This window comes from Eucyclogobius newberryi, unplaced genomic scaffold (genome assembly GCF_026437365.1).
Source record: "Eucyclogobius newberryi isolate DKJ021-1_F unplaced genomic scaffold, fEucNew1.0.hap1 SCAF_11, whole genome shotgun sequence".
NCBI lineage: Eukaryota > Metazoa > Chordata > Actinopteri > Gobiiformes > Gobiidae > Eucyclogobius > Eucyclogobius newberryi.
The window spans coordinates 605001-619056 of record NW_027315735.1 but is presented as its reverse complement, the minus strand read 5'-3'; the positions used below and the strand labels follow the sequence as shown (position 1 = coordinate 619056).

Below are 14056 nucleotides of genomic sequence, written 5' to 3'. Positions count from 1 at the left end.
TTTTGTTCACGAAAAGACGAGAAAAAGAGAAAGAGCGTCATAAGAGTTCTTCTTCTTCTTCTTCTTCTTCTTCTTCTTCTTCTTCTTCTTCTTCTTCTTCTTCTTCTTCTTCTTCTTCTTCTTCTTCTTCTTCTTCTTCTTCTTCTTCTTCTTCTTCTTCTTCTTATTTGGTGTTTTATGGCATGGCAGTGTTACATTACCGCCAGACTTTATTCTTTTGGATGCTCATGAAGAGTGAATGGTTGTCTGTAATGTCTATGTCTCTGTGTTGGCCCTGCGACGAGTTGGCCACTGTCCAGGGTGTACCCCGCCTAAGGCCCAAAGGGAACAAGCGGTAGAAAATGGATGGATGGATAAACTTGAGACTTTCGTTCTTCCTCTTCTTCTTCTTCTTCGTCTTCTTCTTCTTCTTATTCTGTGTTTTATGGCGATTGGTATCCAAGTCTTACATTGCCGCCACCCACTTTATTCTTTAAACATTAGACCATATTCTTTAGATTTTATTCTTTGGTTCCTTCTTCAGTTCAAAGCCCACGAGTTCAAAGCACCTGAGTTCCTCTTCTTCTTCCTCCTCCCCATCTTCTTCTTCCTCTTCTTTCATCAGTGTTTTGTCAACTCCACTTCCTCTCGCCCCTCTTCTTCCTCTTCCTCTTCCTCCTCCTTCCCAGTGCTCCACGGCGGCCGGCATCCACCCACTTTTCTGGAGTTACTTCCGTGGACAGGAGGCCAGCGACGCCCCGACCTCCATTTCTTTACTTTGATTACTCTGATTCTCTCTGTAGTGAAATGTGTCGTGAGACAGACATTCAGGGGGGACTGGAGAATAAAGGCTAAAAAATAAAGGCTAAGACGTAAAACTACAGTAGGTGGCGGTAACACTTGGATACCAACTGCCATAAAACACCAAAGAAGAAGAAGAAGAAGAAGAAGAAGAAGAAGACATACATTCTTTATGGTCAGCACTAGATCATAGGGAATCAGGAAGGAGAAGTTACAGAGTCCAAAATGGCGGCCCTCTGTCGGCCCAAATCACTTGCGGTTCACGATCTTGCTCCACCTGGTGGTGAGGGAGACACATATGTTGTTAAATTGTATGTTTTATATACACAATTTAATTGTACTTTTTAATATATTTGAACAATTTCTTATTAAAATATGAATATAATAAAACAGACTTGTAAAACCACTCATTAATATTACATTTGAAACAAAATGTATGTGTCCTCAGGACCCCCGGATTTGGCTTTTTTTCTCAGCTTGTGTAAAAAGCCTGTGCAAATAAAAAGGTTTTTAACAAAGATTTGAGGGGAGTGAGAGGTTCATCTGGGCGAAGCAGAAGCTAAAGCTGCTCCTGGAGTTCAGTCTGTGTCTCCTAGATGTTGGATTCCTTTAGAAAACTATGCTTTTAACTTGTTTGCTTTGTAGCATACTTTTTGTAAATTAGTCTCAATGCAAATGAGATGTTTATCATGCTTAGTTTTTAGAGGCACATTTTTTGCTAAAAAAATAAAAATAGATCAAACGCATTGTTTTTTTTTGTCATTTTTGGAGGTCTGTATAAATACATGCATCCTTACTGTACGCCTGCTTTAGTCACCGTTTGGTTTGGGTTCATTTGGGTCTCACTAGGAGGAGCCAGCAGGGTGCAGTGTGGGGGGAAGACTGTATTAACGCACAGGTGTCATGGTGCAGGGTGTTTGGGTAACGCACGGTTTTAACTGCTCAGAGAACTCAGAACCGGGTGGGCGATCCTCCTACCATTCATTTCCCCTTTTTCCATAATTGATTTGTTCCTGGAGCACCTACTTGAGCTGCTTTTAAGTGACAATCCTTCCAAAGTTGGACTATATCAGGACAATCTGGATACTGACACCCAACAGCGACAGAAGGTTAGGACCAAGCTGTCGGTACACAGCTTGCATCTCCACAAACCTGGCTCGGAGGAGTCTCTGTCTCCTGTTTCTTTCCATGGGAATGTTGTTCCTTTGCCTCTAATATTCCACAGTATGGCATAAAAGGGATCTATCGCCATGAAGAATATTCCAAAGTATGGCTTTAACTTTTGATTTCCATGGAATCATGCAATTGAAGTACCACATCCAGAAAGTTACACAGTGTAGCGTTAAGCATTGATTTTTGTAAAAACCTCACGGGCCTGAACACATTTTGATGAAAAGTCCTTGGAGCCTCACGCTCTCCAGCCCTGTCCACATGACCCAAACATGTCGATTGCATGACATCACATTTTGCTTGGAGGGCAAAAGTTGAGTGTATCCCCCAAGGGCACCACTAGGGGGCTCTGGTTTCAAAACCCACCCACCATACAGTGGCAATTAATCATCAGTCCAAGACAGTTTAATCATTTAAAATACACAGAAAACTGTTTAGAAGTATATGTTCCATTTTAGTTTGGTGTTTATTCAGGTAGATCCGAGAATTTGATGATATCATTACATATATGAAATCAATTGTTAGTGAAAGAAATATACAACTGGGTTACCCTAACCCTAACCCTAACCCAACTAAAATCTACAAATGTTGTCTATTATTATTATTTGAGATTGGCTCCACAGGTTTTTTATGTTCATCTCATGGCTTGAAGTAATTTTAACTGACAACAATCACATATTACTGCATTAAGCTCTATTGTGCAAAAATACTTTGTTGGCCAAAAACAGACACACATTTACAGAGATATGAACCATAAACCAGGCCAACAAATCTGCAATCTGAGCACATAACAGAGAAAACTGACCTTTCTCCTGCTCAATTTTAAACCACAGGGATTTTAGAACGTAGTAATGTCATGTGAATGCAACCTGTCCTAGTTTGTCCTTGGTTTAGTCCAGATTTAGCACTAGCTTAGACCTGGTTAAGACCTGGTTCTGCTCTCATTTAGTCCTATACGTGGATAAACAACATTTCCAGTGTCTTTAAAGTCGTTGTGACTGGAGCGTTTGATTGTGACTGATTCCTCCTGATGGTTTGGCTGCTCTCCCACAGTTAATGAAGTCCCCGTGGGTTGGACGCACCATTTGTCTGGACCACACAGTCACTCCGAGTCCAAAGCTTTTTCAAATCAACATCAACTTTTCCTCCAGCTGCAGTAATGTGCTGGGATTCCTCTTGTTTTCATTCACGCGCTCCTGAGGAAACACGTCACAGAAGCCGTGTGAAAAAGTGTGAAACGGAGTTAAGTTAAAAGACACATATTATGCAAATGAGACTTTTAACCATAAAAACATACCTGGAGTTGAGTTTCGCTTCATTCACGCTGGTTTGAGGAATCCTTTTTAGTAAGTCCTCTACCTCTGAGCCTCAAAAACACATACATACTCTACATACTCATCGTCATGTTGGGGGCAAGCTTCTAAGTTTTAAAATACGAGATGCCAAAACAGAAGGTTTAGTGGAGCAGCTAGGTTTAAAGAACATATGTGTCCTTTAAAGACGATCACGATATAATAACTACACTTATATCGGCCGTAGTAAAGCAACTTAATGTATAGTGAAGAAATGATTTGTTAAGAATGACTAAGTAATACTCTAATCCTAACTCGTAACCTAACCTTGAACTTTATTAAGTAGTTACCAAGCCTGAATCATGCTTAATAAACTATTTGTTCATTATGAATTAAGTCTTTGTTCATGATTTTGTTAAGGAAAATAAAGATGTCGTTATTATAAAGTGGTACTGAAGTTTAATAAGAATGATTAAGGCTTGATAACTACTTAATCAAGGGGTCAGAGTGTTATTAAGTGGTCACTAAGCCTGAATCATTCTTAATGAACAATGTCTTCATTATAAACTAAGGCTACATCTGCATGTCCACTCTCTTCCCTTCATAGGGCATTACTTAGGGCTCGTGCCATTTTCAGTGCTGTCCAAATGTCCTGCAGGTGAAAAACTAGTGCATTTAAGATTTCCCACAATGCACCTTGAAAAGAAGTGTGCAGCGATGGTCACTGGACCGGAAGTCAGAAAAACAACAGCGACAGGTCTTTAACTGGACACAACAGACAGAATGAAGCAGAAGAGCTGTTTAAATGCTCTGTTGACTCCAGAATATGAACAAAACACTCTTGAATAAACCGTTATGCCACAGAGTTGCTAGCGTTAGCCACTTACCTTAGCCTGAGTCACCATCACAGGCAAAAAGCTGAACAATATGACAATATTTTGATCCGAGTTTTGCTGACTCTTTTGCTCTCGGACGCCAGAGTCACGTGACCTGCGGTGAGGAGAAAGTAGTGAGCTAAGTGTCCGGAGCGCTCTGTGATTGAGTGCACTTTAAAGTCTGCTAAATAGTGCAGGACGATGTAGTGAATGAGGGGTCAGGGGATGAGGGTGGACATTCGGACGCAGCCTAAGTCTTTGTTCATGCTTTAGTGTTACCAAGTTATTTGATCCAATACCTGGGAACTGAAAGGAATAATACAACTTGGCGAGACCGTGTTGACCCTGTGAAATACTATATAAACTTAAAAAAAACAAGACTGCTTCTATACTAAGGAGTAAAATGCTCAGAGTTGTGCTGCCTGCTCTGTTTACCTGCTGTTTCTTAAATTAATGTGTGGAGAAAAAACATGTAAAAAAAAAAAAGATCTGTCTAATTTGGGATTCAGAACGTCACACGATCGGCATGTGGCTCTTCACATCTGGCTCACCTGACCTGCACATTTGCCAAAACAGTTTAGACAATCTCATTGTGGCATTATTGAAACAAAGCAAAGAATGAATAAATTGTTTTCATATATCAATCCTCAAAAATGAAACAATCCCATTCTTTTCCTGTTAGTCATCGTGTTTTATTTGAAAGCCCCAAAAACCCAACACTTCCTAATGGGATTTGGCTGGAAGACGATCACTCCGTCTCCTTTCTCTCTCTCTGCTTTTGTATACATTTACTCTTGCTGCGTGTCTCCGCGGTAACCCCAGCTCTGCGCCTTGTTCCCAATTTCCCCTGTTTATTATATTTCTCCATATCAAAGACTCGGCTCCCCACCGGACCACCAAGAAGCGGCGCTCTCGCAAGTGGCCCGGGAGACAAAATAGGCGGCTTTTAGCAGACAAAACCTGGAGCTGGAGAGGGATTCCACTGTGGAGGGCGCTGACATCTGCTGCGCTCTGGAATGTGATCCACGGCCGGACACAAAAGGGGCAGATCCTCCGCGGGGACGTGAGTGGGCCGGCGGCGTATGAACCTATGCTGTATCCCAGCCTTTTTCCCATAGACGTTTTACTGTAGCGCTGATTAAAACCACAAACCTTCCCTTCATACCTCAACAGTCAGGAGACCCCCCCCTTTTTCCTCATGTTCCACGCTGGAAAATACCGACAATTTAACAATTCAGAGGTTTTCCATCAAACAGGAGTACACTGGGGGGTTATGTACGGTAAAATGGTTTAGTGTGTTTGTAGATATATTGTCTACAAAGTCGTTGTAGAAGGTATGTGCGTTTGGAATATCGAGTATATTGTTTATATGAGTACCAGGCCGCGTTTGATTCCATTCATTTTAAGATTTAGACCGCGCAGACAAATACTTGTTATGCTCTTACTTCTGACGAAAAGGCTTGTAGATAACAAAAGCGTAGAAACCTGGAGGAGTTCCAGTGAAGGAGAGATCCCACTCTCACAGACGGACAGACGGACACGAGGAGACTGGACCTGGACCCACTCTTCAGGCAGATGAGGGACCGACTGAGGCGAGCTGGACCCACTCTTCAGGCAGATGAGGGACCGTCGGAGTCGAGCAGGACCCACTCTTCAGGCAGATGAGGGACCGTCGGAGGCGAGCTGGACCCACTCTTCAGGCAGAAGAGGGACCGACTGAGGCGAACTATTTGCTTTTTTTGTGTGTTTTTGATGAAATAAAATTAAAATCTAGTGTCAAAATGTTGTGGCCTGCTATATTTTTGGTGCAGTATTATCCAACATAATGTTAGCATTAGCATGGTTGTTAGCATGGATTCTGTTGTTGCTGCTAATCGCTAACAATCTACCGTTTTCCAGCAAAGCGCTGATATTATTCACGTGTGGTTTTTCTTTTTGCTATTTTAAATTGGAACATAAATCAACAAAAACAAAGCAACAACAACAGAAATGGGAAAAAACACACAAGAACAAGCTGGAGACGTTAGATCATAAGGCAATTAAATGAGTAAAAGTAGAAAACAAGGGAGTGGCATCTGGTTCATCCAATGTAATCTCCTTAAAATAAATAAAATCACACATACACTAAAAAAGAGGGATTAGAGAATATTATGTTCTGAATAATTGTCCCATTTTGTATATTGTTTTTTAACATTTGTCGAGCCCTGACTTTGTTCCATTGTGCGTATGTCTGTTATGATATTAGTCCAGTCCTTAATCCTCATCCATCTTTTTGTTTGTGATGGATGATTCAAACTGGAGTATGTTCCAAAGATAACCATCCACTGTGTCCATGGCGGGGGTTTTGAGGCCTAAGTCCATTCACGTGTGGGGATGTTAGGATGCTAATGCTAACTATGTTTTTGTGTAATGTCCACATAAGCAGCAACATCAACCAACACATGTACTCATAACTTAGAGAATCTTATAGTCAGGCATGTATTTTTGTGTCGTACCTTGACATGTTTGGGATGCACTCTTCTGCCGTCCTCAAAAGTGTCACGTGGTGTTGCAGTGACACACCACGCATTCATTTTCAACAGTTTCATCAGATTTTAGAACCGTACTCTCTTCGTACTTAGAGCAGGACGACGGTGCCATGTTAAGTCTAAATTCTCCAGAACTTTGTTCGAGATATGAGAGAGTCTATACCAGCCCACAGTGTGTTTGTTCATTGTTGGCTTTCCTCGGGCTGGTGAAATAATACAACTTTATGTAAGTCTTATTGTCTTTGCACCTTTGAAGCTCAGATGATCCTTCCGTCCGTTTGTTGTTGGGTTAACACGGTGGCAGAGTGGCTAGCGCTCAGGCCTCACAACAAGAAGAACTCCTGGGATTTGGTCTTTCTGTGCAGGGTTTGCATGTCTCTCCCCCTGTCTGTGTGAGTGTCCTCTTGTTTACTCCATCAGTCCTCCAGAAGAGCACCAGATCCTGAGATGAGCGCTCTACAGTGGCACTGAAGAATGGGTCAAATGCAGAGACTCAGTTTCCCTTAACCTAAACACATTGTTTTCCTAAATATTCACCTACATTAACTTGCCATAAATTCATAATAACATTTGTCATCATTGTCTGAAGTGACATTACTCTTACATGAATGCACATTTTGGCTCCACCCTTGCTGTGTGCGGTGGCATACCTCTGCACATGTACCGCACATGCCTGTACAGTCTGCACTTGTGTGTACGGTGTGTGTAAAGCAGCCACAGCCACAGGGCATTCTCTTTCCCAGCCGTGGGCCTAGTCTGATTAAAACCACTACGTCCCTCCTCATACCTCCAGAGATGCGGCGCCGGAGCTCCTTTGAGGTGGTACTGGCTGTGTGTGAAACCCTGGAGGCGGCCAGGGAGCCGGCCCGGGAGCCGGCCTGGGAGGCGGCCCGGGAGGAGGATGGCTGCTGCATTGCATCATGGGTCTCTCTCAATAGGTTCAATGTGTTTGGAGAAGGGCTGTGGAGTGTTGTGTCTGAGCGGTGTACAGTGAGAGGTGAGAGGGCGTGTCAACAGTGGAACACACAGAGCAGGGGGGGATTTGAATTCATTTATCTTCTTTAAACCTGACATACAGTTTATCATCAGTCCTGCCCAAAGTCCGGAATGATTCTGAAAGAAAATGTCCCATTAATTTTCCTCATAGACCTTTTAAGAGTTTTATCCATTAAACTATTATCCATACGGTTGTTTGAAAGGTATGACAAGTTTTAATAATTTAGCGAATTACACATTTTCAGAAACAAATAGTGAATAAAACATTCGTTACCACTGCTGATTAGCCCAGAACAAGCGTTCACACTTTTCTTTTCAGTCCAAGGGGGAAATTAATGGGAAATGTACTGAACCAAGTGGGGGCAGTATTCAATCCCTCCAGACTTGGTGGTGGTAAAACACTACTGTAGCCACAGCTGCCCTGGGGCAGATGAACAGAAGTGAGGCTAACAATCTGTGCCATAATAGGTCTGTGCACACAACTGCAGTGACCACAGGGACAGGTTGCCCCAGCAGCAATGCATGATGGGTCAAATGCAGAGACACTGTCCCTACATGGACAATGAGCTTAAGGTACAGGGAGGCAAAGAGTAGTAGTAGTAGAAATAGCAGTAGTTGTAGTGCCTATTTGCATTGTTTATTTATTTCCTCTCCCGTAAAAAATAATCTTTTTGCACAACTATTACTCCATATACTCCAAAATCAAAGAGGCCACAGTCTATTTTTGGACATAAACTGATTTAAATCCATAATATATTTCTTCTCCAGACTATTCGATTCTCACTGTTCATTTTCTTGTGTCGATCATTATCAGACTAAAAAATCCTGACTCACTTGATGTGCTCAGTGCGAGTGAGAAGTTATGCTCAGGGCAGCCACAGCAGCCACAGCGCTGGTTTCCCATCTCATTAGTTTGTATTTGGCCTCCTGGAGATCCTTCCTTTCATCAAGCATGTGTTTTCAATATGTTGTGCAGGTGTTGTGCAGGTGTTGTGCAGGTATTGTGCACGCTGTGTCATGTGCCCTTCTGTTTCAAGTGAGTGCTTTAAGGAAACATATAATACAAGGTGGAGTGTCTGGCCCGAGGGCACAGGAACAGAATGAGGGAGTTTGCAGTTGAACAGGAAACATGCTGATTTTTGGGCCTCTGGGGCGCAGGTGTCACGTTTATGTCACGTTACTTTTATAGCCACTCTAGGGGGCGCTGTGGCTTAGCATTGTTATCCATTATTAAGCTAAACATCCTGATTAAGCAGTCAAATGAGAAGACAATTAGAATGTGTAAAAGAGTTTAATGTTTATGTTGTTATTAAAGCTTATATATAATATCCAGTTAAAATCCAAACTCAGGGCATTGAATTCAGCATCTCAGAATCAGAATCAGAATCAGAATTAGAAAAGGTTTATGGCCATTGTCAATGAACAGAATTCACAAAAGCCGTGTTGCATCTTAAACCTCATGCCAAAGTCAGTTGGGGCAGGTTGTTACATGGGACTTAAATGGTGGGTCATATATATATATGTATATATATATATATATATATATATATATATATATATATATATATATATATATATATATATATATATATATATACTACTAGTTTTAATGCATAAGATCATTAAGAGCATTTGCCCTTATGTTTCATTAATTCACCCTGAACCTGTTGCTCTTCATAACTTTTTTGTGGTGTTGAATTTGTCTTTGAATTCACCTTCATTATAACAAGCCTGTCATGTTGAAGAAGAAGAAGAAGAAGAAGAAGAATAATAAGAAGAAGAAGAAGCAGAAGCAGCAGCAGCAGCAGTGCAATAGTTAACCTCTCTGGGAGTTTCCTTCATGGCGCGGGGATCTCGTACTTTATGTATAGCACCTGTTGTACCGTCTGTCGGCACTTTCCCAAAAAGCAGGCCAACCCCGGGCTGAGCAGAGGAGCGCGCACCCTGCACCCTGCACCACCCTGCACCCTGCACCACCCTGCACCACCCTGCACCCTGCACCACCCTGCACCACCCTGCACCCTGCACCACCCTGCACCCTGCACCACCCTGCACCCTGCACCACCCTGCACCCTGCACCACCCTGCACCACCCTGCACCCTGCACCACCCTGCACCACCCTGCACCACCCTGCACCCTGCACCACCCTGCACCCTGCACCACCCTGCACCCTGCACCACCCTGCACCACCCTGCACCCTGCACCACCCTGCACCCTGCACCCTGCACCACCCTGCACCCTCCACTCCACGTCTCTGTCCCCCCCGGAGTTGCGAGCGCACACCTCCGCGCGCGCCGCGCCACCTCCGCGCGCGCTCGCTCGGGTACAAGTGTGGATCAAGTTGCTCCTCGCGGAACTCTCCTCTCCTCAGGATCTATTTTGTGCAGAATCCACCTCCAAACGCGCGTGACTCACATGCGTCTGCGCTTCAGATGAATTCTAACCACCGACGCGCGTTTGGTGCAACTTTGAGTCACTTTTATCCAACTTTTCCAGGGCAGGTGCGCACCCGCTTTACGCAGCGCCAAACTTGACTACTTTTGTACAACTCTTGACAGTCTGGGGTGCAGGATTATGTGGATTCTACTCGGCCTCTACCCTCTCCAAATGTGCCCAAATACGCACCGGTGTCCGCGCGTCTGGTGAGACTGTCCCGTGCACAGAGCAGAGCGCGCTCCGTGTTCGCCCGTGGCCATCACCAAACACACTCCAGTACAAATGATCCTTCCATTGGGTCTCCTCGTTACATCGCTGCTGCTTCTTCTCCAACAGTGCGGGTCCAGAGCAGAGTCCAGTCATGTCAGCAAGTTCCAGCTCACGGCGGCGATAAAGGAGCAGAACGGTAAGTGGCACTGTCCGCGCGTCAACGGGACCGGAGACCGGGGATGTTCGGTGGAGTTGTGAGGCTGAGGCCGTTTGCAGCCTGGTTTGGTTTAAGTTTATGTTTAAGCCTGGTTTGGTTTAAGTTTCTGTTTAAGCCTGGTTTGGTTTAAGTTTCTGTTTAAGCCTGGTTTGGTTTAAGTTTATGTTTAAGCCTGGTTTGGTTTAAGTTTCTGTTTAAGCCTGGTTTGGTTTAAGTTTATGTTTAAGCCTGGTTTGGTTTAAGTTTATGTTTAAGCCTGGTTTGGTTTAAGTTTATGTTTAAGCCTGGTTTTAGACACTTTAAAGTATTGTCCGTGTTTGTTGAGTCATATTTTAGTTCAAGTTTAGAGCTGTTTTTGTCCTGTTTTAGACTTAGACTTGATTTTGTCTTGATTCAGCCAGTGTTATGTAGTCCACTGTCCACTAATCACTATTTTATTTATTTATTTAGCTTTAGCCTGGGTTTAGTTGAAGTCTAGTTGAGTCTTAGTTTTAGACCTGGTGTGCCCTCGTTTAGTTCTTGTTAAGACTTGTTTTATACCTGGTTTGGTCTAGTTTATGCTTAGGTTATAGGCACATTTGTTCTAGATTTGTCCTGTTTAGTCCTGGTTCACATTCATCACATTCACAATGTAACTAAACCAGGAATAAACCCAAAACTAAACCTGAACTAGACCAGGACCAGTATTACCGGTAAGTTCACACCTGCACTGGTACTTTGGGCCTGGTCTGGATCAGAAGTCAACAAGGGCTGGAGAAGCTGCAAACGAGTCCATGTCAGGACTGAAATGAGCTCAATTTAGTTCCAAATATCGACAAGTGTGACCGGAGTCTCTGTCCTCTTTGTGCATTCACCTGTGCTGGTTTGACCCTGGTCTGAGCTCAAGGCCTTGGTCTGGGTTTGGTCTGGGTTTGGTCTGGGTTTGGTCTGGGTTTGGTCTGGGTTTGGTCTGGGTTTGGTCTGGGTTTGGTCTGGGTTTGGTCTGGGTTTGGTCTGGGTTTGGTCTGGGTTTGGTCTGGGTTTGGGTTTGGTCTGGGTTTGGTCTGGGTTTGGTCTGGGTTTGGTCTGGGTTTGGGTTTGGTCTGGGTTTGGTCTGGTACAGGTCAAGTTCCGGTCAAGTTTCAGTTTTGTCCCAATTTTGAATTTGAAAGGTGAAAAGCACCTTTAGACCTAGTTGTCCAGTTGTAGTCTTGGTTTAAGGCTGTTTATGTTCTAGATTAAATGTGCTTTTCCTGCTTTGGTCTTGGTTTGAGCTTTGTTTAGTCCTGATGTAGACTTTCTTTGGTGCTGCTCTAGTCCAGGTTTAGTGCTGATGTTGATGTAGTAGTGCAGAGGTAAAGTGTGAAGGTCTTCTCCTGATGAAGTCTTGTTTTTTGACCTGATGTTGTATTCTTGATGTATCCTGATCCACTCTTTGTCCTTGTCTGGTTCGGACCTGGTTCAGTCTGGCTCTAAGTCTGGGTTGGAGCTGGTTTAGACTAGTCCTAGCAGTCTTGGGTTCGACCTGGTGTAGTCCTGACTTTGTTTAGACTTGACTGTAGTAGTCTTGACCCCGCATTAGTCCTTGTTCAGACGGTTCAGCCCTGGTTTCGTCTCTATAATGTGTCTGTAGATACAAATCTGGAGCTCCATGTTACGCCTGGCCATGAGTGCATAGGAAGTCCAACATTACCTCGTTTTTCAGCTTTAAAGCACAGCCGCCTGCGAGTGTTTGGAAAAGGGGGGAAAACCCTCTGAAACTCCACGTCCCCTGGGACAAGTTCAGCCTGTGATCGTAAAAAGGGGCCATTCATTCGGCACAAGTGGCTCCAGGCGATGTCATTCGCCCCTCCACGTCTGAAGTGCACACTATGGAGTTCACTTGGACTTGTGTTTGGCCCACGCTGGCTGCGCTGGTGCCTATAGCGGATATAAGGAGATTACCCAGGACCTGAGGGTTCACTGCATGTCCAAATAAGAACCACTGTAGTCCAGACTGAGGGCGGTGTTGCTATGGCGATGGTACAGTGTGACGTATGGAGGGAGTGTAAGAGGAAGTAGGCTACGCTCTGGGGCAGTATGATTTATTGAGGCTTTATAATACAGTAAATGCACTTTTCATGTTGTAATACCTACACTAATAACATTAATAAAGCATGAATAACTATTTAATTCATAATGAGAAATTGAAACAGGAATTATCCAGGATTGGTAACTACTTTATTGACTCTAACCCCTTAATCAAGTACCGGTAGTTAAGTAGTTACAAAGTCATCATCATTACTACTACTACTACTAATTATAATAACTATTATTTTTACCACTTTATAAAAAACTACACCTTAATCAGCTGTAAAAACTCGTGAACAAATACTTTATCCATAGTGAGCAAATAGTTAATTAAGAAGGATTCAGGCTTAGTTACTACTTAATTAAGGGGTTAGGGTAGGGAGTTTAGGGCATTAATTAAGTAGCCTAGTTACTTAACCTGAATTACATTTGAATAAAGTATTTGTTCATTATAAATTAAGTCTTGTTCATGTATTACTAAGGCCAAGTAATATGTAATAACTGTAGTGGTGCAACATTTTTGTAACTATTATTGGTCCCACTTTTTAATAACTACACCTTAATCAGCCTTAATAAAGCAGTAATAGTAGTGTAGTCATTATTAAGAGTTGGCAAACAAATCACCCTTAACAAAGCAAGAACAGGAACGTTTTTCATGTTTATTAAGAATGAGTCAGGCTTAATGTACTTAATGTGTGTTGGAAGTGTAGTAGTCGGGTGTAGTTACTATGCCTGAATCACGCTTAATAAATGATTTGTTCATCATGAATAAAGTTCCTGTTCATGCTTTGTTAAGGCTAATTAATGAAGCTCTTATAAATATTCTTCTGTGATTGTGGAACGCCTTACCTGATTGAAGTTTTGTTTGTGTTTTTTCACCTGATGGAAAAATCAAAACTGTTTCTGCTGTAGTAGTGGTACTAGTAGTAGTTGTGGTAAAAGTAATATTGCAGTTGAATAATCTGTAGCAGTATTAGAAACATGCAGTGTTAAACTGCACTTTACCCAGAAGCGTGTACTTGATACTTGTGATACTTGATACATTATACTGTATATAGTAACAGAAAAGACAGCTCTATTGTGGTAACAAATATGTCCAATTAAGCACTAACTACAATTTCAAAGACTCGATGCACAAAAGGAACATAATCCTGGTTTACAGCTTATGTTAAACTCTAATACACACTGCTACTACTACTGCTACTACTACTGCTACTACTACTGCTACTATTACTGCTACTACTACTGCTACTACTACTGCTACTACTACTGCTACTGCTGCTACTGCTACTACTACTGCTACTGCTGCTACTGCTACTACTACTGCTACTACTACTGCTACTACTACTGCTACTATTACTGCTACTACTACTGCTACTACTACTGCTACTACTACTGCTACTGCTGCTACTGCTACTACTACTGCTACTGCTGCTACTGCTACTACTGCTACTGCTACTGCTACTACTACTACTACTACTGCTACTGCTACTACTGCTACTA

General features: G+C 42.8%; 1 protein-coding gene across 1 annotated transcript in view; it reads left to right on the top strand.

The window, feature by feature from the left end:
- The first annotated feature begins 10337 nt into the window (after positions 1 to 10337).
- The window catches only part of pdgfc (platelet derived growth factor c), a 155508-nt gene continuing 151789 nt past the window's right edge, over positions 10338 to 14056 (top strand). Inside the window, exon 1 of the mRNA XM_072434637.1 lies at positions 10338 to 10483. Within this exon, the coding sequence (XP_072290738.1) occupies positions 10360 to 10483 (124 nt within the window). The 5' untranslated portion in view covers positions 10338 to 10359. The remainder of the gene's footprint in view (positions 10484 to 14056) is intronic.